The 27206-nt window shown below is 49.0% G+C and overlaps 1 protein-coding gene across 1 annotated transcript in view; it reads right to left on the bottom strand.

Moving 5' to 3' along the window:
- Nucleotides 1–2208: 2208 nt before the first annotated feature.
- Nucleotides 2209–27206, bottom strand: part of LOC146870302 (telethonin-like) — a 39470-nt gene continuing 14472 nt past the window's right edge. Inside the window, exon 2 of the mRNA XM_085636790.1 lies at nucleotides 2209–4011. Within this exon, the coding sequence (XP_085492916.1) occupies nucleotides 3600–4011 (412 nt within the window). The 3' untranslated portion in view covers nucleotides 2209–3599. The remainder of the gene's footprint in view (nucleotides 4012–27206) is intronic.

Here is a 27206-nt window from a genome sequence, read left to right as displayed (position 1 = left end):
AGCTTCATTTACTCTTTAAGCCCCAGCAATGAATAGACTTGGAATGTCAATCATTGAACGCAGGGCTGGCTTTAGGGAAATGGGACTGGTGTGCTGGCCTGGGAAGGAGGGGGTTGACCTCAGCGGGGCGCTATGTTTAGCAATAACTTACCATTCAAAAACACCTGCTGCAGAGTTCTTTGTGCCTCCAGCTTTCAGGCAGTAATACAAATGTCAAGATATATATTGTGATTATTGTTCCTGCTAGAGAAAGAAATTGAGTTTTGTCTAGTGGTAATTTTGACTCGCCATAAAGTAGTACAGAGGGTTAATGTGCCTGTTGTAGAGAACAGATACATTGCAGATCACAGATCTGTATTTTATGTGGATAGCTGAGTTGATTACTGATTTTGTCACAGAGAAGCTATTGTTACTATAGTTCATAAGATACTACTATAATGTAGAACAGTGACTGTTATGAACTGTCATCAAAAACCTGCATGCAAACTGCAAAAAAGGGGTTATATTATGCTTTTTTCCCCCCAGTCTTTTGTTATCTATTCCTAATGTTACCGGTAAACAAATGGTTTGGGTAGGTATACATTCTTATTAGTAATGACAATCTATACAATGAAATGTATGAAATGTATGTGAGAGAGGGGCTATGGAGAGATGTGGGGCACTTTTGCCTGGTGGTAATGAAGGAATCCGAGGAGAAGGTCATGGTGGGGCGCCAAAAATGATTGTCGCACCAGCCGCCACTAGTGCTTAAGCCGGCCCTGATTGAACTCCCTGGGACATGCCTGTAAGTTACACTATCCAGAGGAGTTGTGCAAACCACAGTGGCTCACATCGGTCCAGCATGCCACCGGGCATGCGCTGGTCTCCTTTGATGTTTAGAGCTATGTAAAGGGTCTCTGATATCGATGCTGCATTAATATTCCTTTGCCGGCTTGCTGGGCAGTATCATGTTGGGAATACAAGTCAGCTCAAATCCAGGTCCAGTGCCTGACTGACAACTTAATTATTGACCTGTTTTAAGCCAAGATGACTGTTTCCTTAAGGGATCTGATGTGGAGATGCACCTGGCTGCGACGGATATAGACACCACAACCTCAGCTTCCTTTGTTGGGTGGGGTAACGAGAGGAAACCTAGTACAGGTAACCTGTGCCTTTGTCCAGATGTGGCTGGTGCCAGGTAAGGAAAGAAGGTCGGGAATGGAATGTTCTCCTGACTTGTCTGTCCACCGCGGCACTCAACCTATAACGATGGTGCCTCACGCTGTTCAATGCACACTCTTGAATGGAGGTAGAAGGATACACCCAAAGAGTCAGTAGCCTTAGGTGAGAGATGAATACTCTACTGGTCTGAGCCAAAACCTGGCTGACAAAGCCTCCAGCTAATGTCTGAAGGAGGCCATTGGTTGAAAGGGGCAGACTCAAAGCCCACTTTATGTATATTGTTAGCAATCGGTCTGTTTGCCAGCTGCGCCTTCAAAACCTAGCCCTACAAAAGGCTTGTATTCACAAGCACTACAAGTAAAGCATTAGGATCACACATAGTCAGCACTGAAACAAAAGTATTGAGGAACATTTTTCAAAAGCAGTGCATGAAAAGTAATGGGAGTGCCTGGCAAATGAGGGCAGAACCTGGCATGTGGTGTGAGTACCTGTTGTATATAGTAAAATCTGGCATGTGGTGAGAGTACATGGCAAAGTGGGCATGTACGGGGAGTACCTGAGCAAATCATGCCACTAATTGGTGACATTTCTCATTAGCTCAGCCTTCCAGAAGGATACTCCTCCAGAAATGTGTCAAACATTGATATATAAATGTTTTTCCCAGCCTTACAAAACGTCCATATTTACCCAAACACCCATCGATACAACCATTGATCACTTGGGGAAAGAGAGAGTTCCATGGAGAAGTCCCCTATATGCAGGATTCATGGTCTCTACACCAAGCTGGTGCACTGTAGTCCTCTTCTGCTGGTAGAGCTGGGAGAAATCAGTGGCTTTACCAATGCCTACATCCCTAACTTCGAGCGAAGAATGCATTATATTTTGTTTCTGTGTTGATGTATTCGTTGAGTTCTAACCTGAAATCTGAGGTCCTTCTAATTGAACTGCATGGTATATTACAACCCGCCCTCTGCACCTAGAACAACTAAAATTTGCAGACAAAAATAACACACGAATGGGAACAATAATATACAATCGGAAACCAAGGAGTGACTGACAACATTTTATTATCAGATCAATAAAAGCTGCCATTATGTTATACCAGATAGAAAAATAACTTTATTTTGTAAGCGATAAATGGATGGTCAAACTGAATACAATGGCATGCGCGTTATGACATATCACAACAGAGGTAACTGTGAGTATAAGGGAAGGATGCTATGAAATGCTCACAAAGCAGTCCTTTCAAAGACAACTCCCGGGGCTCTCCTCATATGGACTGGTCCAATATCCCTCTTCCCCCAGTACCACTCTGCACACAGCACTGGATTGCCCCTGCGTCCACTTCTTTCTAATTTAGCACACATCAATGTGGGATTAGGAAACCTCCAGTACTGCCCCCCCACCTTACCGTACCCCTCTGAGAACACTAGATTGGTCCAACCTTTGTTACCTTTCTACTTCTTCCTTGACTGTCAAGTAATTTTCCACTTCTTGCCAGTACTCTTTTACTCATTACACTGGACAGAACTAGCATCTATACACTCCCCACCCATCTACCCTTCCTGCAACCCTTAAAGCATCCCTCTTGCCATGCTACCTCTAAATCAAGTAGAGGTGGCCTTGGGTTGTAAGGCAGAGCACCAAGACGCAATGGAAGCACATCTTTTCTTTCGGTTTTGAGAGGTAGCCGACATTCCCAAAAATGTGCCCATGTCGGAGTGCAGCTCAATAACATTCCTATCTTTATTTTTTAACCTCAGGTACAGGTAACCCTGCAGATAGTCCCATGCCAACATCTCGGAGGAAAAAGGCCTGCTGATGAGTTTCCAGTCAACCTCCTACGGTCTGGATGAAATTCTGGTGCCTGCCTTTCACATCCCATTGTCTCTACTCTCATCTTACACCTCACTGCACTGAACTGTTTGTGACTCAAGAGGCTCCAATAAGAACCGAACAAAATGACGTCAACATATGGGTATATGGGGAGAAGGTCTAATGGAAGAGTCAATATTAGCACTCTACTTCCTGAATGTCAATAGTGGCCTTGTTCCTCCCTCTAATCATGGGATTGTAACTTCTCTATACCAAAGTCTACTTTCCCTTTACTGCACTTTCTTATGGCACCCGCCGGACCTTTCCAGCTGGGATCTTATAGGTTCTCCCTGCAGAATGGGGGTAGCAGGAGTCCCAGGCTTGTTTTTGGCATTTCCAATCCTGTATCAGAAAGGAGCTCAGAGTGTGAGGAACTGGTGCTGGAAGTCCCCATCTTGTCTACTTGGCAGCGTTACCACAGCTCTGCTATTCATAGCTTTTGGTATGCTAAGCATTGCTGCCTGTCCTAACACAACACATACAGAGCTCTATGGCCTCAAGGCACTTGATTTTCTAGAGAGAGGATTGCAACGCAAGCACAGTGGATTGACCTCCTGCATTCCTTAGCCTCGCTGGGCTTCCTGGGACAAGGTTCTGGACAGCGACCGTGGCAGTGGCACCTTCCCAAAGTCCATGCGTGTGGGCTGCATGACCAGGGGCAACTCTTTGGTGATTTCGGAGATCATCTTCTTGTCTTTGCACAGGCCGTTGCCTGGATTGCTCAGGGCTCTTTCGAACTCAATCATTCTACGCAGTTCCTGAGGTGTGGGCACTCGTTCCGTCTTGCCTCCCAGGTCCACAGGCTTGATGGGCATTGGCAGGACCCGCTGGTAGGGCAGACAATATTCTTTCGGTGCCTCCCCAAGGCGACCAAGCTTCATGATATTCCAGGGTGACCTCTGAACCAAGAAAAGGACCTCGTGCTGCTTGGCATAGGTCTCTTTTCGGCGATGATTGGCTTCTCTCAGAGCACAGCTGTGGAGAGAGTAAAGGAGCATAAGTGTTAGAGTCCCTGATCAATAACTGGTATATCATCTTCATGACTAATTGATTTCATTAACAATGCTTATTAGATTTCATCCCAGGCCTTGGCAGCCTCCATTTTCTTTTTAATATGTTTTTATTATTTCCAAAACATAACAATTCAATTATTATCAGAATACTTAAGCAAGCAGGTGCACATATAACGACAATATAACCTGGTCGCACCCAGGGACAAGTGACATAGCCATAGCCAGCGTGTACTGTATATCGTTCTTCAATGTAATAATGCCAAATGTCAACAAGACTCTTGATAAACAAATGTATTAATAATAACCAATTGTCAACGAGACTAATAGAAAAGGCATCCTAGCCGCCCATTTAAAAATACGAAACGAGCTTTCCCCTCACCGTCATGTCCATCCTCCCCTCGGTGTGTCACACACAGCAATAGTAATGGCAACGTCAAGGTGTATCAGAAAGGAGCGCTATAAAGGTACATTGCAGCAAGGATCAGGGAGTTCCTCAGTGCCTGAGGCAGGTATAGTCAGGGATACAATAGGTATAAACATCAGCTTATTAGATACACAGGGGTCAGGGCAAAGCAGCTGGGTAACCAGCCAGAAGATCATCATCCAGATCATCGTCCGGAACTTTCAACAAGACCACTAACGCTTCCCAAGCCCTTGCTGCTTCCACAGCTTTCTCGCTATTTGCTCGATGACCCAACTGTAATCTAACGCTGCCCTCACATTCTGCCCATTTAAGCTTGGGCCCCTCTTGGAAATCCAATGTGCTGTAATGTCTCTTTTAGCCCAGAGGAGGCCCAGGTCCAAATACTTACTAGTTATCTTATTCTTGGAAGTATGGGGAAACCAGTGCAGCAGACAGAGACCTATAGTGGGCTCTACATCTCTTTCAGTGATGTCTCGCAGTAGTGTAACCACCTCTTCCCAGTATGTCCCAAGCTGGGGACAACCCCACATCATGTGGCGGAAATCCGCATCTTCCGTGTTGCAGTGTGGGCACATTGCCGTATGCGTGTTAAAATATTTATTAATTTTTGCCGGGGTAAGGTACGCCCTGTGTAGTATAAAAAAATGCACGAGTTGGAAACGGGCATTTCTAGAGCCTTTCCATGCCCATTCGACTAGTTCAGCCCATAATTTCTCAGGAATCTCTTCACCCAAATCCCCCTCCCATTTCTGTTGTAGTATCAGTAATGGAGTTAGTGCCTCATGTATCATACACCTATAAAGGCAGGAAACTGCCTTAAAGGTTCCCGTCACTGATACCATGGATTGGCAGACCATTGAGGTTTGTGGCTCAATGAGCCCCTCCCTCCAATGCTTTTGAATGGCCGCAACGGTGAGCAGTCAAAATATCGACTTTTTATATCGACCTACACTAATATTGATTTTTTAATATTGTAGGGACAGAATATCGACGTCAAGAATATCAGTGACCAGAATATCGACCTTAAGGTAAGTTATATTGTTTTTTTTATATCGAAGTAAGTAATATCGATAGCAAAAATATCGTCGTTAATTATATTGATATTTATATTAGTGTTATGTATTTTATATGTATGTTTAACATTTTTAGTAATGTATTTTCATTATTTTTAAATATATGTATTAAATGTTTAGAAATTAGTAATTTTTTTAATGTAAATTTTGCGTTTTAGCATCAGAACGGGTTGTGGGTTTATAGGGGAATAGGTTGGGAAGTAATTTAATTATAATTAATTAATTGATATGTTTTTATTTATTGTTATTGATTATTAATTTATTGTTAAATAATTATTAATTGGTAATTAATTTGTATTAATTGATTAATTGATAAATTATGTTATTTTTCATGTGTAGCGGGTTGTGGGTTTATAGGGGAATAGGCTGGAGAGTAATTTAATTATATTTAATTAATTAATATGTTTTTATTTATTGTTATTGATTATTAATTTATTGTTAAATAATTACTAATTGGTAATTAATTTGTATTCATTGATTAATTTATCATTATATTAACTATAATTACTATATTATTTTTTATATATTGTTATTAATTTATTGTAAATGTACTATTAATTGGTAATTAACTTTATTAATTGATAATTAAGTTAATTGTGTTATTTGTTTATGTGTAGTGGGTTTATAGGGGAATAGGGTGGGAAATAATTTATTATAATTAAGTATTTTGTTTTTAGTTGGTATTTATTATCAATTTTTTGTTAGTTAATTTTTCATTGGTAATTACTTTTTAATAATTGATTAATTGATAATTAAATTAATTGTGTTCTTTTTTAAGTGTAGCGGGTTGTGTGTTTATGGGGGAATAGGGCGGGAAGTAATTTAATGTTATGCAAGTAAATATTAATTTAATTTTATTGGTTTTTATTATTAATTTTTTGTTAATTAATAATTCATATGTTATTTACACTCACTGGAGTTGGAATAGTAATTTTTACCTCTACGTTATCCAACACTTTCCCTGCTGTTGCACTCACTGGAGTGGGAATAGTAATTTTTACCCCTACGATATCCAACACTTTCCCCACTGTTGCACTCACTGGAGTGGGAATAGTAATTTTTACCCCTACGCTATCCAACACTTTCCCTACTCTTGCACTCACTGGAGTGGGAATAGTAATTTTTACCCCCACGCTATCCAACACTTTCCCTACTGTTGCACTCACTGGAGTGGGAATAGTAATTTTTACCCCTACGCTATCCAGCACTTTCCATACTGTTGCACTCACTGGAGTGGGAATAGTAATTTTAACCCCTACGCTATCCAATACTTTCCCTACTGTTGCACTCACTGTAGTGGGAATAGTAACTTTTACACCTACGCTATCCAACACTTTCCCTACTGTTGCACTCACTGTAGTGGGAATAGTAAATTTTACCCCTACGCTATCCAAGACTTTCCCTACTGTTGCACTCACTGGAGTGGGAATAGTAATTTTTACGCCTACGCTATCCAACACTTTCCCTACTGTTGCACTCCCTGGAGTGGGAATAGTAATTTTAACTCCTATGCTATCAAACACTTTCCCTACTGTTCCACTGTTTGGAGTTGGAATAGTAATTGTTATCCTTACGCTATCCAACACTTTCCCTACTGTTTGGAGTTGGAATAGTAATGTTATTGCCTCCGCTATCTAATATTTTTTGTATTATTTTAGTTAATGTAGTGTATAATTCATTTAATAAAAACTATAAATAATAATTTTCATTTTTTTAATTTGTTATATATTTATTTAAATTGTATTTATATTATTGTTTTATGTGTATCGATGTATTTCTAATTTGAGATATTTTTTAACAATTGATACGTTATTAAAATAATTATTAATAAATAAGTATATATATTATATATTATATGTATGTTTAATTAATTTTTACATTATATATATTACTTATAATTTTTAAACATTTTAAAATATTTTTAACTATGTTTATTTTAATTATATGTATTATTTACTTTATTTTACATTTTTTTTAACCTAAATAAAAAACGATATTTCTAACAACGATATTTTTGACATCGATATTTCTTTTCCGATATTTTTGTACTTACCATAATGTAGATAGGATGTCGATATTCTTGACTTCGATATTCTTGCTCCGATATTTCTGTAGGTCAATATTCTAACCTTCGCTATTCTGTCAGTGATTCGGCCGCAACGAGGGCCGAGTGGAGCAGAAAGTCCCCGCGAGGTAGGTCGTGCCTTTCTTGCAATGTACGAAAGGGGAGCAAGGTGTTGTCCTTGTACAGGTCCCCCAGTGTGGTCAAGCTTTTCTCCCTCCAGTCAATCAACGCGGACCAGTTGCCCCCATGCGGCAGAGCAATGCACATGGCCAAAGGGATCTCAGGGGCATAAGGATGTGCGATCTACCCTCCCCTCTGACTCCTGTTCCAACAAAGCCAAAACGTCCGTAAGTCGGTAGTGAGTGCCTTAGGTCGTAGTGGTAGTTGTAATATAATGCGAGACAGTGCCTGCCCGGGGGTCTGCCCATTATCTTGTCCGCCCGGCCCTCGAAATTCCATTGCTACTGCTTGGGTAAGCCACTGTAATTGGGCCACCAGGTAGTGTGCCTCAAGGTCAGGAACCTCTAGCCCACCCTCAGCCTTCGGTCTCATTAGTATTCTGAGCGCCATCCTCTGTCTGCCAGCAGCGCAGAGAAACTCTGTTATCAATGATTGAAGCGGTTTAAAAATTGACGCGGGTATCCAAACCGGCAGGGCTCTAAAATAGTACAATAGTCTAGGGAGGGTCACCATATTAAGGAGGGCCACTCAGCCAGCTTCCCCAAAACTCAACATTACCTTTAAGGCTCTGGCTGGCTCTACCCACATTGCCCTCCAGTAAATCAGTCTGCGTATGATAGATTTGGGCCTCCAGATATGTCAAGTAGCAGTATTCCCACCGTACCCCATCTGTAGTTAAAGGACCACCAGCCAGTGGGGCCGCGGGGAACAGGCAGGACTTCGCCCAATTCACATTGAGTCCAGCAACAGCGCCTAGGTCATGCAGTAGACGTTTTACTCCGACGAGGGCGTCAGCAGTATTCTCTAAAAACATGAGTAGGTCATCGGCGTATAGGGCATTGGCAGCCTCCATTATATCATATAAAGAGACATTAATGGCAACACTCAAATAGTAGCAGAGTTAAAACCAGAGGCAGTCTAGCTTATATGGATATGTTGTGCAGATTTAATTATTTAAAGGGTACCAAAACCCATGCAGTAAAAATAAATTGAACAAACTTAAGAATGAAAGATTACGTTTAGAAGAAATCTCCTAGTAAAACATTTAGACTAGAAGAGAATATCTGATTTGAATCTAACTGGTGTCACAGGTCTTCCAGGAAATGAAAAAATAGAAAAATAAATTGTCACAGCAATCTGCAGTCAACCAGGAGGAGTAAGGCTTTCCCAATAGCAGCCAAAAGTGCTGGTAATTAGAGTATATACTTCTCCATAGTGATCCTGTCTTGGTGGGAGTTGTCCATGGTTGCTCAGGCAATGGCAAACCAATTTCTAATTGTTGCCCAGCAGATGCTGCTGGCCTTTACTGCCCTCGATCATTCTGTGATTCTGTGCTTCTGCTGCTCATAGTCACTCTGTCCTTGTGAAAGTCCATTCATGTTTTTGGACTGTCTGCCTAGTGAAAGTCACTGCTCATTGTCCTTCACTGCTCATGGTTACTTTGAAGAAATCATTGCAGATAATTGTCAATGTCCCATGCACATGAGAGTCTCTGAACTGGACACCCTTTCCACATCACTGACAGATGTTACTCTGTACTTATGGAACCCATTGCTCATTTTGCCAATGATAACCCTATGAATATGTAAGGTATTCCACATGACACTGTGTGCCCACTATAGTCATGTTCATGGGAAAGTATATTTCCCATCATTAGCCATGGTTGCCCTGTCCTTGCACAAGCTGCTGAACCTTCTTTGCTGGTTACCACCATATCCTTGAGTAAATGATCGCACATAATCACCTTAAGGCAGTGATTGATCTTGAATACTTCACACACGTGAAGTTGTCCAGCTATTGCTGCTTTTGGTCTCCCTGTCTGCGTTAATTGTGTTGTCCTTCAGTTCCATTCCCTAATTATTTCAAGAGGAAGACTTTGCCTTTTATTCCCCTGATGTCACCCTTATGGGTGCTTCTGTTGCCTTTCTTAAAGTTGACATTCATCGTTTCTGAAGGTCCATCTGTACATATGGGTCATTGACCATCAATGCAAAGTTTCTGTGGCAGGCATTATCCATCATTGTCTATATTAAAACTAGTTTTGTTATTCCACGGTTTCCATGTAGAGTTCTTACTCCTCACCTCCCTATCTTCGTTGGAGTAGTTTGATGTCCTTTTTTCTGATTGCAGACCTTTTTCTTGCGCTTACTCTCAAACTATGGGGCCCAATAGGATGGCGGGCGGATTGCCCCCGCCGGGCCGGCGTTAGTCACTGCCGGCCCGGCGGGGGCGATCCACCCGCCATACACACAGCAAAGACCCCACGCCATATTATAAAGGCTGGGGGGGGTCTGCGGCGGACGGAAAGACCGTCTACCGCTTTTCTGCCGGTCGACTTGTCGACCGGCGGAAAAAGTGCCTGCTTATGGTGGCGGTGTCTGAAAGACACTGCCATCCATATTACGTTGCTGGCGGTTGTATGCCTTTCCACGGCGGCGTTGCCGCCATGGAAAGGCATACGGTCTTTGCTTTGGGGGCCCGTTGCGGGCCCCCAGTGTGAAGGGGGGTGCACATGGGGGGTACCTATGGTGGCCTATTATGATGGCGGGCGGACCATAACGGAGCGCGGAACCGCCCGCCGAAGCTGCGGCGGTCCGCCATGCATATTAGGATGCGCCTGCCACACTGGCGGGCTTATCCTGTGCCTTTTCCATTGCGTGTGGATCTGCTGGCTGCAGACTCGCCCGCAATGGAAAAGGACTGTGCACATCATTGCCATGCACTACATGGCAGGCACCATGTGGTGCCTGCCACGCAGTACATGGCAATGAGGGGAGGTACCATAGGTACCCCCCATGTGCACCCCCATTCACCCTGGGGGCCCGCTACGGGCTCCCAAAGCAAAGACCGTATGCCTTTCCAAGGCGGCGTTGCCGCCGTTGAAAGGCATATGACCGCCAGCATCGTAATATGGATGGCGGTATCTTTCAGACACTGCCACCGCCCGCCATCCTAATGGGCCCCAATGTTGCTGATGTCTTGCGAGCATTACGTATGCAAATCGATAACTTGCTTAGGTTCTCCTCGCTTATAACTCAACTCAAAGCATAGTTGTGTACAAAATGCTCATGATACTCACAACTTTCACTTAAATGTCCAACTTGCTTAGAACTTTATGACCAGTGGGTATTTTTTTGTTGTTCGTGTGTTTGTGTCCATCCTTTCTAACTTCACACACCTCCTCCCTCATCCTTCATTAATACCAGAGAAGCAGACTGCCATTTTGCGTGCAGAGAGGGAAAATATATAATGCTACTGCTAGCCCTTCATGGAGGAAATGGGTGAGGAGGCGTTAGGACAAGAGGAGGACTTAGAATTCGAGGAAGAAGAAAGGGATACATTGAGGAAAAGAAAGAAAGCAGGAAAGGAATAATAAGGAAGAAAGAAAGGGTGTCCTAATGAAAGAAGAAATAAAAGAGGTAAAGAAGAAAGCATGGATAAAGGAAAGAAGAAAGGGAGGATGGAAGGAACAGTGCAAGTAACCCCATCTAGCATGACAATCTTTCGAGAGAACTGGGTAGGAAGAAGGAGCGTTTGGAATACCCCGAGCAACAACTCAAGACAAAATTTCACAAATTTACTCCTGGAAATTCCAATCAACTAGCTGAAAAGGTTTTTACTGGATCAGATTGAGGCACATGACTTTTGGGAAGTGAAAGTGCCTGCTTATGGTGGCGGTGTCTGAAAGACACTGCCATCCATATTACGTTGCTGGCGGTTGTATGCCTTTCCACGGCGGCGTTGCCGCCATGGAAAGGCGTACGGTCTTTGCTTTGGGGGCCCGTTGCGGGCCCCCAGGGTGAAGGGGGGTGCACATGGGGGGTACCTATGGTGGCCTATTATGATGGCGGGCGGACCATAACGGAGCGCGGAACCGCCCGCCGAAGCTGCGGTGGTCCGCCATGCACATTAGGATGCGCCCGCCACACTGGCGGGCTTATCCTGTGCCTTTTCCATTGCGGGTGGATCTGCTGGCTGCAGACCCGCCCGCAAAGGAAAAGGACTGTGCACATCATTGCCATGCACTACATGGCAGGCACCATGTGGTGCCTGCCACGCAGTGCATGGCAATGAGGGGAGGTACCATAGGTACCCCCCATGTGCACCCCCATTCACCCTGGGGGCCCGCTACGGGCTCCCAAAGCAAAGACCGTATGCCTTTCCAAGGCGGCGTTGCCGCCGTTGAAAGGCATATGACCGCCAGCATCGTAATATGGATGGCGGTATCTTTCAGACACCGCCACCGCCCGCCATCCTAATGGGCCCCAATGTTGCTGATGTCTTGCGAGCATTACGTATGCAAATCGATAACTTGCTTAGGTTCTCCTCGCTTATAACTCAACTCAAAGCATAGTTGTGTACAAAATGCTCATGATACTCACAACTTTCACTTAAATGTCCAACTTGCTTAGAACTTTATGACCAGTGGGTATTTTTTTGTTGTTCGTGTGTTTGTGTCCATCCTTTCTAACTTCACACACCTCCTCCCTCATCCTTCATTAATACCAGAGAAGCAGACTGCCATTTTGCGTGCAGAGAGGGAATATATATAATGCTACTGCTAGCCCTTCATGGAGGAAATGGGTGAGGAGGCGTTAGGACAAGAGGAGGACTTAGAATTCGAGGAAGAAGAAAGGGATACATTGAGGAAAAGAAAGAAAGTCAGAAAGAAAGCAGTAAAGGAATAATAAGGAAGAAAGAAAGGGTGTCCTAATGAAAGAAGAAATAAAAGAGGTAAAGAAGAAAGCATGGATAAAGGAAAGAAGAAAGGGAGGATGGACGGAATAGTGCAAGTAACCCCATCTAGCATGACAATCTTTCGAGAGAACTGGGTAGGAAGAAGGAGCGTTTGGAATACCCAGAGCAACAACTCAAGACAAAATTTCACAAATTTACTCCTGGAAATTCCAATTAACTAGTTGAAAAGGTTTTTACTGGATCAGATTGAGGCACATGACTTTTGGGAAGTGAAATCTGTGTTTCCAACAGAAGAACAGGGAATGTTCTTCTGCTGAAACCTTCAGAATCCAAGAGCAAGTTACGGGATACAGCTGGAACCGAATGAAGTTTGTTCATAAGTGCTCATTCCATGCCCAAAACCCCCGTGCTCCTGACTGGCTTCAACAGGCACCAATTTACCTGGTCAACTGTAATGTTCATGAGGGGGGCATGGCCAACTGCCGGGCATGGAGGACGTGAGCTGAAAGAGCTCCGTCCCATATCCTGACACTTAGCTAAATATCCTGTACTAATCTGGACCTACACGGATGGGTCACCCATCCTTCAACAGTGGAACACTTCTGGGACCGATGACTGCGTTTTGAACCCCATGGACTCAGCGGATCCTGTCCATTTCTGTGCTATTCCTGGACGACACCGGGGCTGTGGAGTGACGGAGGGCGGAGCCGCGTCTGCTGTGAGGAGCTCCCGCTGAAACTCGCAGCTCCTGCCGTGCCTGCGGCGGACATGGGCGATTTTGCCATAGGAGATAGGGACACTGTTCCTGGTTGGTGCTAGTGAAGGAGGCGACTGCGGCAGAAGACTGAATGCCCGATTTGATATGCGACAGCAACGGCCACGAAAACAAAATGGCAGATGTCGACGGCCGCAAACCCGACCTGCGCACGTAATGGTGGATGCAGGAGGCGCTGCGGTGAGTGACTGAGCACTTGGGGAGAACACTGGCAATGCGAAGCGTGGGTGCTACGGGAGCCTCCCCCCCTAACGGGGACATATCCTGGCGATTGCATCAAAAGCCTGTGTGAGGAGGTGTATTGGGAGAGCCCGTGTGGGGACGCCCCTGCTCCTGAGACAGAAACCGCTATAATCCCCGCTGACTACGAAGGGAAACAACCTGCACGAAGACACATTGGGGTGGCCTCCGCCCGCTGCCCCAGCCTCTGTGCATGAATTGAAAAACCGCTGCTGGGACTAACGAACTGTATCGCTGCCAGGGCCGCTTCTGAGCACTGGTGCCCCCGCCCCCATGAATGATGGCTACACGCACTAGCAGTGGTAACGATCTCTACCTGCTGGCTGCCCTGACTGCAGTGGAGTGCCCAAGACCAAACTGAGGGTGCATTGGTACTGCCACCGTTGGGATTGATTTATTGTCCAATAGTTGTGAGGAGACCAGCATTCCTGATGGTGCACACTGGGAGTGAGTGACCAGTGCCTGGCTGGGTATAGAGACCCATAACACGCGGCTGCATGCATAGTTGGTTTACACCTTTGGCCTGAGCCTACCTGTGAGCATATGACTGCAGGGTGAAGTGCCCTGGTGGCCCCACAAGTAAACATCCTGGAGCAGAGACGGATGGGCGGACGCCATAGCACAATGGGGCGCAGCTTATATTTGGCAGTGACCCCTCCAATGCTTCGGATAACGATGTGATACCTCGCACGGGGACGGATCCCCACGATGCTAAGCTGGACTTAATTTTGAAGGAGATACGTGACTCACGAACAGCGCTGGAGGCGCGAATGAGATGATGTCCACCAATCTAGGTTTACTGCAGGCGGACCACAAGAAGATTGCCGACAAGGTCAAATCGAATAAGTTGGCACTGGACGATATCATACCCCAGCAGACCATGCATTCCACCCAGCTAGAACAATTCCAACGCCAACTGAAGGGCTTGCAGGACAGAGTGGACGACGCAGAAAGGAGGTCCCGCCGCAATAATGTCCGCATACTTGTAGAGGACTGGCTGAGGGACCTTGTGGCGAAAGAGGGCCTAACATCCCTGTACAGTGTGGAGCGTGCGCACCGAGTGCTGCCCAGACCTCCTCAACCAGGTGCACCACCCCGCCCGCTGATCGCACGCATACTACATTACAAGGACCACGACACGATCCTACGGGCTGCTAGAGAGAATGCTCCCATACGTTTCGAGAATGGGATAATTTCTCTCTACCCAGATTTTACCCAGGCAGTCCAGAAAGCTAGAGCTACTTTTCAAGGACTCAAAAAGAACCTACGTGCACGGAACTTGAAATATGCACTGCTTTTACCTGCTTGACTGAAGGTTTTTTATGGACAAAAATCGATCTTTTTTTAAAGCCCGGAGGAAGAGGCGGACTGGCTCGAAATAACTTTTACGCTGGAGACCTCACAGTCCTCACTTCCATCAGGACAACTACATCGTGCCTCCCTGCTGCGGACTGCTGGACTACTCAGGCCGGGAAATGGCAGTAGTGTGGACACTATGGACACTGGCCCAACCTCGAAACAGATCACAAACAGCCAGAAAGATGCACTCCTGGCGGCAGCGGCGTTGGCTGCTCATGATGCTCAAACTGCAATGACTTCAGTGCACTCATCGGATGTGGCCATGGTGCGCTCAGACTCTGAGACTAGCATAACGCTGTTCCTCTCGATCACGGCTCAAATTGCCAGAGACTTCTAATGTTGCGTTCCGGGATGATCGGGAGTGGTAATGTATATAGATGCTATGCAATATATACTACTGTTGATGACTGCTTTAGTAGATCTAGTGTAACTAAGCTATATAGGGAAGTGTGCTAACATAACCAACGCTTTTTCAAATGGGCAATGTGATGTTTGTATGAACTGCTGCAGTTCAGGCCTCCACCCCCCAGGCGATTGCGATATGGCATTTACTGTTTGGAGTCCATGTTGGACTTTTGTTTCAAGTTTGGTCCTCTGATGTTTTATCGGGGAAGCTAGCATTGGGGAGTTTCTATGTTGAGGCATGCTCGGCTCATATGCAGCTTATGTCTGAAGGACTTCGGTCTCCACATGTCGCGTGGCCAAAACGCTATCTGTACCATGATGGCATTACATAATAAATACACCTACTGCACCTGGAACGTGAGGGGCATGGGCTCAATCCATAAGAGACTCTGGTGCCAATTACGATCCTGTAAAAAAATTCCCCGTAAGACTCGTATCCGGTCTTTTTACCGTACGAATTGTACAAGTGCCGTACAAACTGCCAACTACGATTCGTATGGGAAAAAGACCATACGAATCGCATTGGGAATTATTCCCCACACGTCCTCGGGTCGGAAAATGTGTCCGACACATCCTCTGACGATTTACCGTACAAATGTGAAAAGTGAAGTCCGACCGCGCTAGTACGATCCATCCCGTGCATCCGATGTTACAACCGGATGGAAAAAACACCGTCCGCACCGAACTCCCATAGCAACCATGGAGACATGTGCCCACATACGCGCCGAACAGCCCCCCTCAGCCCCCGTATGTACGCGCCAAACCACCCCCCCCGGCCCCCGTATGTACGCGCCGAACCCCCACCCGTGCATGTACACCCCCGTACGTACGGACCGTACACCCACCCGTGTATATACACCCGTGTACGTACGGCCCGTACCCCCACCCGTGTATGTATGGAGCGTACCCCCACCCCAACAGTGTATGTACGGACCGTACCCTCACCTGCGCATGTATGGAGCGTACCCCCACCCCAACCGTGGATGTACGACCCGTACCCACACCCGCGTATGTATGGAGCGTACCCCCACCCCAACCGTGTATGTACGGACCGTACCCCCACCCCAACCATGTATGTACGACCCGTACCCTCACCCGCGTATGTATGGAGCGTACCCCCACCCCAACCGTGTATGTACGGACCGTACCCCCACCCCAACCGTGTATGTACGACCCGTACCCTCACCCGTGTATGTATGGAGCGTACCCCCACCCCAACCGTGTATGTACGACCCATACCCTCACCCGCGTATGTATGGAGCGTACCCCCACCCCAACCGTGGATGTACGACCCGTACCCTCACCCGCATATGTATGGAGCATACCCCCACCCCAACCGTGTATGTACGACCCGTACCCCCACCCCAACCGTGTATATACAACCCGTACCCTCACCCGCGTATGTATGGAGCGTACCCCCACCCCAACCGTGTATGTACGACCCGTACCCTCACCCGCGTATGTATGGAGCGTACCCCCACCCCAACCGTGTATGTACGACCCGAACCCTCACCCGCGTATGTATGGAGCGTACCCCCACCCCAACCGTGTATGTACGGACCGTACCCCCACCCCAACCGTGTATGTACAGACCGTACCCCCACCCCAACCGTGGATGTACGACCCGTACCCTCACCCACGTATGTATGGAGCGTACCCCCACCCCAACCGTGTATGTACGACCCGTACCCCCACCCCAACCGTGTATGTACGACCCGTACCCTCACCCGCGTATGTATGGAGCGTACCCCCACCCCAACCGTGTATGTATGACTCGAACCCTCACCCGCGTATGTATGGAGCGTACCCTCACCCCAACCGTGTATGTACGGACCGTACCCCCACCCCAACCGTGGATGTACGACCCGTACCCTCACCCGCGTATGTATGGAGCGTACCCCCACCCCAACATTCTAAGTACGGAGCGCACCCCAGGCCCCAACACCAGCACCTTCACCCAACATCGCGCATGTACGAGTCGTACCAAGCCAGACACAAGGACAGCACTGTACAACAAAATTGGCGAAGTACACACCGTACAAACGCTAAAAACGCACGTACACAACCAGGACAAAGCACAACAACACAAGAATACACTATTCGAATGGCACAAAGCCACAAAACATGTCCAACAAGCACAAATACCACACATTCACTGACCTGCAACTGCCAAAATCCCAAACAGAGGCCAACTACGATTCGTATGGGAAAAAGACCATACGAATCGCATTGGGAATTATTCCCCACACGTCATCGGGTCGGAAAATGTGTCCGACACATCCTCGGACGATTTACCGTACAAATGTGAAAAGTGAAGTCCGACCGCGCTAGTACGATCCATCCCGTGCGTCCGATGTTACAACCGGATGGAAAAAACACCGTCCGCACCGAACTCCCATAGCAACCATGGAGACATGTGCCCACATACGCGCCGAACAGCCCCCCCCAGCCCCCGTATGTACGCACCGAACCACCCCCCCCGGCCCCCGTATGTACGCGCCGAACCCCCACCCGTGCATGTACACCCCCGTACGTACGGACCGTACACCCACCCGTGTATATAAACCCGTGTACGTACGGCCCGTACCCCCACCCGTGTATGTATGGAGCGTACCCCCACCCCAACAGTGTATGTACGGACCGTACCCTCACCCGCGCATGTATGGAGCGTACCCCCACCCCAACCGTGTATGTACGACCCGTACCCTCACCCGCGTATGTATGGAGCGTACCCCCACCCCAACCGTGTATGTACGACCCGAACCCTCACCCGCGTATGTATGGAGCGTACCCCCACCCCAACCGTGTATGTACGGACCGTACCCCCACCCCAACCGTGTATGTACGGACCGTACCCCCACCCCAACCGTGGATGTACGACCCGTACCCTCACCCGCGTATGTATGGAGCGTACCCCCACCCCAACCGTGTATGTACGACCCGTACCCCCACCCCAACCGTGTATGTACGACCCGTACCCTCACCCGCGTATGTATGGAGCGTACCCCCACCCCAACCGTGTATGTACGACCCGAACCCTCACCCGCGTATGTATGGAGCGTACCCCCACCCCAACCGTGTATGTACGGACCGTACCCCCACCCCAACCGTGGATGTAAGACCCGTACCCTCACCCGCGTATGTATGGAGCGTACCCCCACCCCAACATTCTAAGTACGGAGCACACCCCAGGCCCCAACACCAGCACCTTCACCCAACATCGAGCATGTACGAGTCGTACCAAGCCAGACACAAGGACAGCACTGTACAACAAAATTGGCGAAGTACACACCGTACAAACGCTAAAAACGCACGTACACAACCAGGACAAAGCACAACAACACAAGAATACACTATTCGAATGGCACAAAGCCACAAAACATGTCCAACAAGCACAAATACCACACATTCACTGACCTGCAACTGCCAAAATCCCAAACAGAGGCCCAAAACACAACCACTCCTTATAACACACCCACCCAAAGTTCAAACACAGCCACACCCACCAATGGACCAATAAAAAGGGCCCACACACACAAACCATGAGCCTTTGCCACAGACTCACTGCTGCCAGACCCCACAGACAACCTACAGCACCATACTTGAACCTTTACTACACCTTACACTTGCACACCTTCACACACACACCTTCACAAACACCCCCTCATCACATTCACACACACCTGCGCAACCACACCCACAACCATCCACACCCACACCGCCCACAACCACACCCCTCACCATGCCCACTAACAAGAATCCAAAGTTCACTAGCCAAGAGTTGGAGGTCCTTGTCGACGAAATCCTCAGAGTCGAGCCACACCTCTTTGGAACATTTGTCAGACAGACCAGCATTTCCGAAAAAACAGCCATGTGGCAGACGATTGTCGATGCTGTGAATGCTGTTGCATCCACCAGAAGGACCAGGCATGAATGCCAAGCCAGGTGGTACGATCTGCGGAGGAGGGTCCGAGCCAAAATGACCGACGACCACAACCAGGCCAACATCACAGGAGGAGGGCCGCCCCGCAGACCCGTACAATACCATCCCTGGGAGGAGAGGGTGATGGCCATACTGCCGGTGGTGGCAGTGGACGGATTAGAAGGACTCCGAGACCCGGGTGAGTACACAAACAACTCACCTCACATGGAGGGAACGTCATCCACAACCAAACTCACAATCAGTCACGCAACCACCCCAAGCTATCGCATGACTCAACCACACTCCATGAACACGCACATGCCACTAGCGCCACCATGCCCCATGCACCCAGCTGGACAATGCCAAGTCACAGAAAACACCAACACAAGACACGGTAAGCCGGATGGTGGGAGTGTGGGCCCCAAAAATCACATAGTGCAACTCAGAAGCAGACAACAATGCCCTCTGCCCATATGGCCTAGGTCACAGCCAGACAAACAGTGTGTCCCCACACAGGAAAGACTTGCCAGCAAATGGCGCACGCCTTGCATTAAGACATGGGGGTGAAGGCACCTTTTTGCACATGACAGCAGCTAATGAACAGCCAACACTGTGAAAGAGTGGCAGCACACACCACCACAGCAGCAGCGCAGACACACACACTACACCCAATGGGTGCCTGGAGATCAGAAACAAACTCACATCAACAAGCCAAGGGCCATTCAAAGATCTGCTAAAAGTGTGTGCCTAGGAAGCTGGGCTGAGGTGACAGAGGGTGACACACAGAGGGAGGGAGAGGGGGAGAGAGAGGGAGGGAGACACAGGGAGACGGACAGAGGGAGGAGGCTGACACAGGGAGGGAGGGAGAGGGGGACAGAGAGGGAGTGAGAAAGGGACACACAGGGAGACCAATTCAGCCTTGTGGGGTGTGGGAATGTCTGCCCGTCAGCAGGTGGACTGCGTGCATGTAGACAAGGGTGGCCAGTGCCTCAATCCCCCTCTCTTCTCCATGGCCAAAACACAGGGCCATGTCTCAACCTGTGCACGAGCACAACGCCAGCTACCTGCATTATATAAGTGTGTGGAACAACTCCATGTGCCCACGTACAGTGCAACACGGAAGGCGCCAATGCATGGCTCGCCACACCTGCTCACTCCACTGCTGACTGCAGTCACAATTGACAAAGCAAGTAAGACTGAGCCACACATAGGTAAAGTCTCAAAAGCTGTGGCCAAGGGACATACCCATGCACAAGTGCACTGTGAATGGAATGCAAGACATGTCCAAATTCCCAAAGGAAATGTGCCAACTTTGAAACGAATGAAACATGGATGTTGCATGGAACATAAATAACATTGTCTCTCTCACACACAGGTCAACGTCGTGGATCACCCCCAAACACTGGGGGGGGAAGACTCACAGGACCCGGCTCTGCGGGATGCCGATCCCACCGGCAGTGACGACTCTCACCACTCTGTGGGCGACCCCGACCAACCTGGCCCCTCTGGTGTCCAACCACCTGCAGCACCTGCGTCAGGTACAACTGGGCCAACCACCACCCCCACTCCTGCCACATCCCAGGAGACACCCAGGATCCCAGCCCCACCACCACAATGCAGCCAGGCTCACCAGGAGGGACACGGTGTACCGGGCACCCAGGAGGAGGCAGGCGACAATGCTAATGCCACCCCTCAGGGGTCCCGGAGACCCGATGTGCCCACAAGGGCAGGCCAGGTGCAAGTGGGCAGGGGTGGTGGGAGTGGAGGACGGTGGAGGCGCGAGCCTGACCAGTTGGCTGCGGAACCGGTATATGCCCATGTCAGAAACATCCTGGACACATACCGGCAGGACACCACGGGCATGGCCCAGGTTGTGTCCATCCTCGAGGAGATCAAGACCCAGCAGGCCCAGCAACATGCGGAGCAACATGCCTGTCTACTGCGACACCAAGGGCGGATGGAGGACAGACAGGCTGAGCTCGTGACGGTGTTCAGGGGAATTCACAGTACACTCCGTCTGAGAGCCGACAACATGGGCAACACTCCCTGTGCCGCCAGGCGTAGAACATCACCACCCACAGGGAGGGATCAGGAGGAGGAGGAGACATCCGACGGAGCATCCCAAACATCGTCACAGCCTGCTTCTGAGGGTTCCCGCAGGAGGGCGGGTCGTCCACGGAAAAGACCGTGAGGGTCGGCGCAACAGCACCATCTCCCAGGACACCTGGCCTGGCACCTGGCCCACTGGACCAACAGCAGCTCATCAGCAAAAGACATTCTCTGCCACATGGACTTGCTGGTCACTGTCTGACCAATGTTGACAAAGACTGTGGCATGGACTCTGATGATTTCCAATGGCAAGGACACCAACTCCCCTAGTGAACTTTGGATTCCACACACCCGGAAAGCCCCTCATGTCACACACCCCCCCCCCCCCACGTACCCCAACAAAAATAAAAGTTACACGATAAAGAGATGATGCCTACATTTTGCATTATTACCTTACATGTGTCTTGTAAAGTCTAACCATGCCTGAGTTCTCATTTGACTTCAACCATCCATACCCTGGAGCCTGAGTCTGGCACAGGACACACATGGGTCACAATGTATTAGGCAAGACACACATGGAGCACCATACACACCCGTGATGGGCCCAACCAGCTGAGGGGGTGGCCGCACAACCGTGCCGACAGACATATTGAGTACAGCGACAGCCATGCGCAGAGGTCAGGGATCATGTGGAGTGTCCTGGGGGGCACCCAGGTACGTGTGGACAGGTGGCAGAACCATGTCCTGCAAGCTTGAGTCAGGTGGATGCAGAGAATGGTGGCCTGGCCAACGTTGGATGCATGGGGATGGCACATGTCACAATACCCACACAGTCATGGAAATCATGCACAATACACAGTCTAATCCCACACAAACTGCTTGCATCTTGCTACTCGACACATAGACACATAGCCACTATCACGGAAAACCATGCCAGACATGCTGTATGCACCGTGGCAACACACCAGCATTGACTGAGAATAGGCACCTTGGAGGCATAGGGACACCTTTATTATTCATGTATTCGGGAATGCAGAGGCAACTTGGAGTACACATAAACAGGTCATGTGGAGTAACATGTGGGTCCAACACTGGAACCGCCCTTCTGCTGCACAAATGGGTGATAGCCATGGAACTGGCACACAAGTGTCGGCCAACAGCTAAACACCCCCTGCTGCTCACGGAGAGGCTGCCATACACCATTGATCCTCTGATGTGGAAGTCCCACACCATGTCAAGCCAATGCAAACCGTATGTGTCCGAGGGCAGTGTTACACACATTGATGCCATCATCACAATCCACTATCCCATCACAGATGACTGTCAACAAGTCTGACCATCTATTCAGGTGTACCCAGCTACATGTAATGTGTCCCATGGTGAAGCGACATGTCTGCAGAGGAACCAAACATCGACAGGGGCAGTGTGCACACATCAGAAACAGCCACACCCAATACACCCCTGATGCATCCCTTACCCTAAGGAGACTTCCAAACTTGTCCGTGCGTGTAACGCTGAGTCAGCACACGATGACGTGTCCATGAGGAATAGCAGTGCCACAACAATGCAACCAGCAGACGGCATGCGCAAGTACCTGGGGATGAGAGACACACAAGAAGTCAGCCACAAAAAGCACAGCCACTTGCATGTGCATGTACTCGACACATGTAAGGATGACAACATGCTAGGTCACAATTATGACTGGGGAAATACACTCATCACTGGCACCATCACTCCAGTGACACATCCACACACACCTCTGACTCACGTTGCATACATGCAGATGGACACACACATCGCAACACATGCCACACGGGGACCAATGCGTGCACACACAGACACTGGTAATCACCACTAAGCAAAGAAGTCGCATATGAGCCGACTCCGGATGTTCTCTTGCGGAACCACATCCTCCACATCACTAGCCCCATTGCCAAGCCCTTCGTCCTCCACGGGTGGATGGTCCTGATCATCTTGATCCAGGATGAATGGCACAGCTTTCTCAACTGCCATGTTGTGCAGCATGCAGCAGACCATGAAGATTTTGCAGACCTTCGCCGGGGCATATGGGAGGGCGCCGCCGGTCTTGTGGAGGCATCTGAATCGGCTCTTCAGGAGGCCAAATGTCCTCTCAATCACTCGCCTTGTCCGGCCATGGGCAGTGTTGTAGCGGAGCTGGGCCGGCGTGATGGGGTTGCGGAGAGGTGTGATCAGCCATGGCATGTTGGGATAGCCAGCGTCCCCTACATGGAAACCACATGGACATGAGTAGGACAGGAGAAGCGGTCGTGCTGGAAGTCTACGCAAAATACAGGACAGACAGAGTGTACCCACCAACAACACATGCTCGTTCGTTGCGCAGCTGCGTCATCATTTCAGGCACCCTGCTACGCCTCATGATGTAGGCATCGTGTGCTGATCCTGGAAAACGAGCACAGACATGTGAAATCACCATGTTGGACAGACACACCACAAGGGCATTGATGGAGTGGTAGTGCTTGCGATTCCTGTACGCTACCTCCTGTGCCTGTGGTGGTACCAAAGCCACATGTGTCCCATCTATGGACCCAATGACATGGGGCATCCCTCCCAGGGCATAGAATCCACGCTTGACCCCAGTCAACAGTTCAGGAGTTGGGAAATGGATGAACTCATCCAGGTGAAGCAACATGGCCTCTAAGAAATCATGCAGCACACAGCTGAACATGCTCTGGGAGATGCCACCAACATGAGCTATGGTATATTGAAAGGTACCCGTGGCAAGAAAATGTAGGGCTGCCATTACCTTCAGCTTGGGTGTCAGTGCCGTAGGATACCTGTGCAGCGGTTGCAGGTGTGGTGCCAGCCTTGCCGTCAACTCCTCAATCAACGGTTGGGGGAAGCGGTAGCACCGGATACAGTCATTCTCCCGCATGTCAGCCAAGTCCGGAATTGGTCGGGGAAGAGGCGGCGCTCTGCAGTAATTTGGAAGTGACAAGGAAGAGTGAGTGCACTACAACAACAATTTATTTGTACTGAGCACATGTTAATCTGTCAATACACATATGCTACATACGGAGTCAGGTATGTGCCACATGCCCTGGACACGTATGGCTGCCAGGTGACACTCCTACCATGACCCAGCTACACACGGAGATTGTGAACCTCCACATCCCATGGCATGGGATTAGCTGTGTCCCAGTGTAAGTGAACAGCCAGACGCAACACAGGAGTGACATACATCAACACATCAGCAGAAGTAGGATGTCGATTTCCGATACAGGTAGCGGAACACTAGAGCCACAGGTCACATGACATTACACTAGGACAGCCCACACACCTTGCCAATAAGGTGTACATGTAATGACTCACCACACATACATTGAGAGGATGCAGACATGTCCTTGTTGCGCTACTCCGTGTCCCATGCATACATACGCACCTCACATCCGATACCACATGTGGCCTGGTGTGCGTAACAGTGTGCCATGTCCATCTACACACAGACACATGTTGGTTGCTGCAACAGCTGATGCTTTTGAGGGAGCACCAACATCAAGCTAATGGGAACACACCACACATACATGACATAGACACATCGTGCACCGTGGGTAGTGACATGTCTGGTGTGGTAACCCCTGTAGCGGCCATCAGGGGACACTTGCGTGTGTTGTTGACTGTGCCATGCCAGTGACGCTCATCCCAAGTGTGCAGTACGACATGCACACATGTCAAGGGAGTTAAGGGCATGGCTGGCACACATTGCACCGTCACACATAACATCTGTACACATCTCATCATACATCTGTTGCCTCCTCGACTCAGGAGTAATGTGCCACATCACAGACTTTCACACCTGTGCCCCACACATGTAGTAATGCCCAGACAATGCCTTGATGTCCATCCATGGACAAGTACGTCAGCTCTATTCCTTCCTGTGTGCTGCCTGTCACCACTGTGATGTGTGAAAGGCACCGTACATTCGCTCAGAGGGCCTGTGTACGTTCCCTATCACTATGGGTACGCATACGCGAGCACACCCATAGTGATAGTGAGCGTACAGGCGTGTGTACGGTCCGTATCACTATGGGCACGCATACGCGAGCACACCCATAGTGATAGTGAGCGTACAGGCGTGTGTACGGTCCGTATCACTATGGGTACGCATACGCGAGCACACCCATAGTGATAGTGAGCGTACAGACGTGTGTACGCTCACTATCACTATGGGTACGCATACGCGAGCACACCCATAGTGATACGGACCGTACACATGCCTGTACGCTCACTATCACTATGGGTACGCATACGCGAGCACACCCATAGTGATACGGACCGTACACACGCCTGTACGCTCACTATCACTATGGGTACGCATACGCGAGCACACCCATAGTGATACGGACCGTACACACGCCTGTACGCTCACTATCACTATGGGTATGCATACGCGAGCACACCCATAGTGATACGGACTGTACACACGCCTGTACGCTCACTATCACTATGGGTACGCATACGCGAACACACCCATAGTGATACGGACCGTACACACGCCTGTACGCTCACTATCACTATGGGTACGCATACGCGAGCGCACCCATAGTGATACGGACCGTACACACGCCTGTACGCTCACTATCACTATGGGTACGCATACGCGAGCACACCCATAGTGATACGGACCGTACACACGCCTGTACGGTCACTATGGGTACGCATACGCGAGCACACCCATAGTGATACGGACCGTACACACGCCTGTACGGGCCGTTGCTATGCTTTTGGGGTGCCCTAGGGCCCCGGTACACACCGTACATGTGTGTGAAACTCCAAATTACATAGGGGACACATGAGGGACAAGTATAAAGGCCTACATGCATGCTGGTTGTCATGGAGACCAGGTTTAAAGTTTGAATTTTTTTCAGCAGGTGCACAGCAGAAGTCAGTTTGAAGAAATCTACTTTGTTGCAATGTGGTTCTGGAGTTGACATCATGCTCAAGAAAAAACACAATCAGAACCCACTGACTGTGCTAGGTTTGAAGGGATTGGAGGAAACATAGGATGCAAATGTGAGTAACCAATCACTCTGTTCTCCTGTGCATGAAACAGGCCAGCAAGGCAGATATAAGGCAGCCAGGTCCCATGAGGGAGCACTTGCCTGCACTTCTTTGGATTCTACGACCCAGCTGCTGCTACTGATTCCCTGGAACCATGTCAAGGTCTGTGGAGAGGTCACAGCCTTTCACCCTGGAGGAGAACCTGGCATTACTGGATGTGATCCTCCCACAGTACCCCCTGCTGTATGGGCGACCAGGGTATCAGGTGAGTGCAGAGTCTACTAGCACAGACTGTGTCCCTTGTTTGTGACTGTGACTTCTGGCATTGTGTCTAGGTGTGACACACATGCTATGTACTGTAGGGGGGGTCCCAGGGGGGGGAATGCCTGATGTCTCCCAGCCAGAGCATGCTGTGGTGCATGTCTGCCGTCCTCACTTGCATTGTGTTTACTGTGACAATCACTGCATGTTGCATGCCACATTCTGCCTGTCTTGTCCTCCTGGGAATGTAGCCTCTACAGTCCTCATGTGATTATGTGGTCAGCCCAGTGTGACAGGTGACTGTACCCACAGATGTGTGTTAGTTCTGTGTACCTGTGCTGAGAGTGTCCACATGATGTGTTCGTACCCTGGACATCGATGTGTGTGTAAGTCCCCTCTCATGTGGGTGGGTGCATATGTGGAGTGTGGCACCCGGGCTGCATGAGGGATGGATATACCCTGCCCATGTGATGTGAGCAGGGAGCAGTGCTGTGTGTCTGACGTGCAGAGCCAGCCCCACACCTGTGAGCCCCCCCCGTCTAGTGGCACATGTGCAGAGTGAGGTTTGTCGCTGCATTTGGCAATGGCAGGTGAATGTCCTGTGCCTGTGTGTGTCTGTGTACTCTGCTGAGGTAGCGTCAGTGGCCTGTGGCATGTGACTGCTTA

This window comes from Triturus cristatus, chromosome 1_1 (assembly GCF_964204655.1).
Source record: "Triturus cristatus chromosome 1_1, aTriCri1.1, whole genome shotgun sequence".
NCBI classification, from domain to species: domain Eukaryota; kingdom Metazoa; phylum Chordata; class Amphibia; order Caudata; family Salamandridae; genus Triturus; species Triturus cristatus.
The sequence above is the reverse complement of the archived record's forward strand: the minus strand, read 5'-3'. Positions and strand labels throughout refer to the sequence as shown.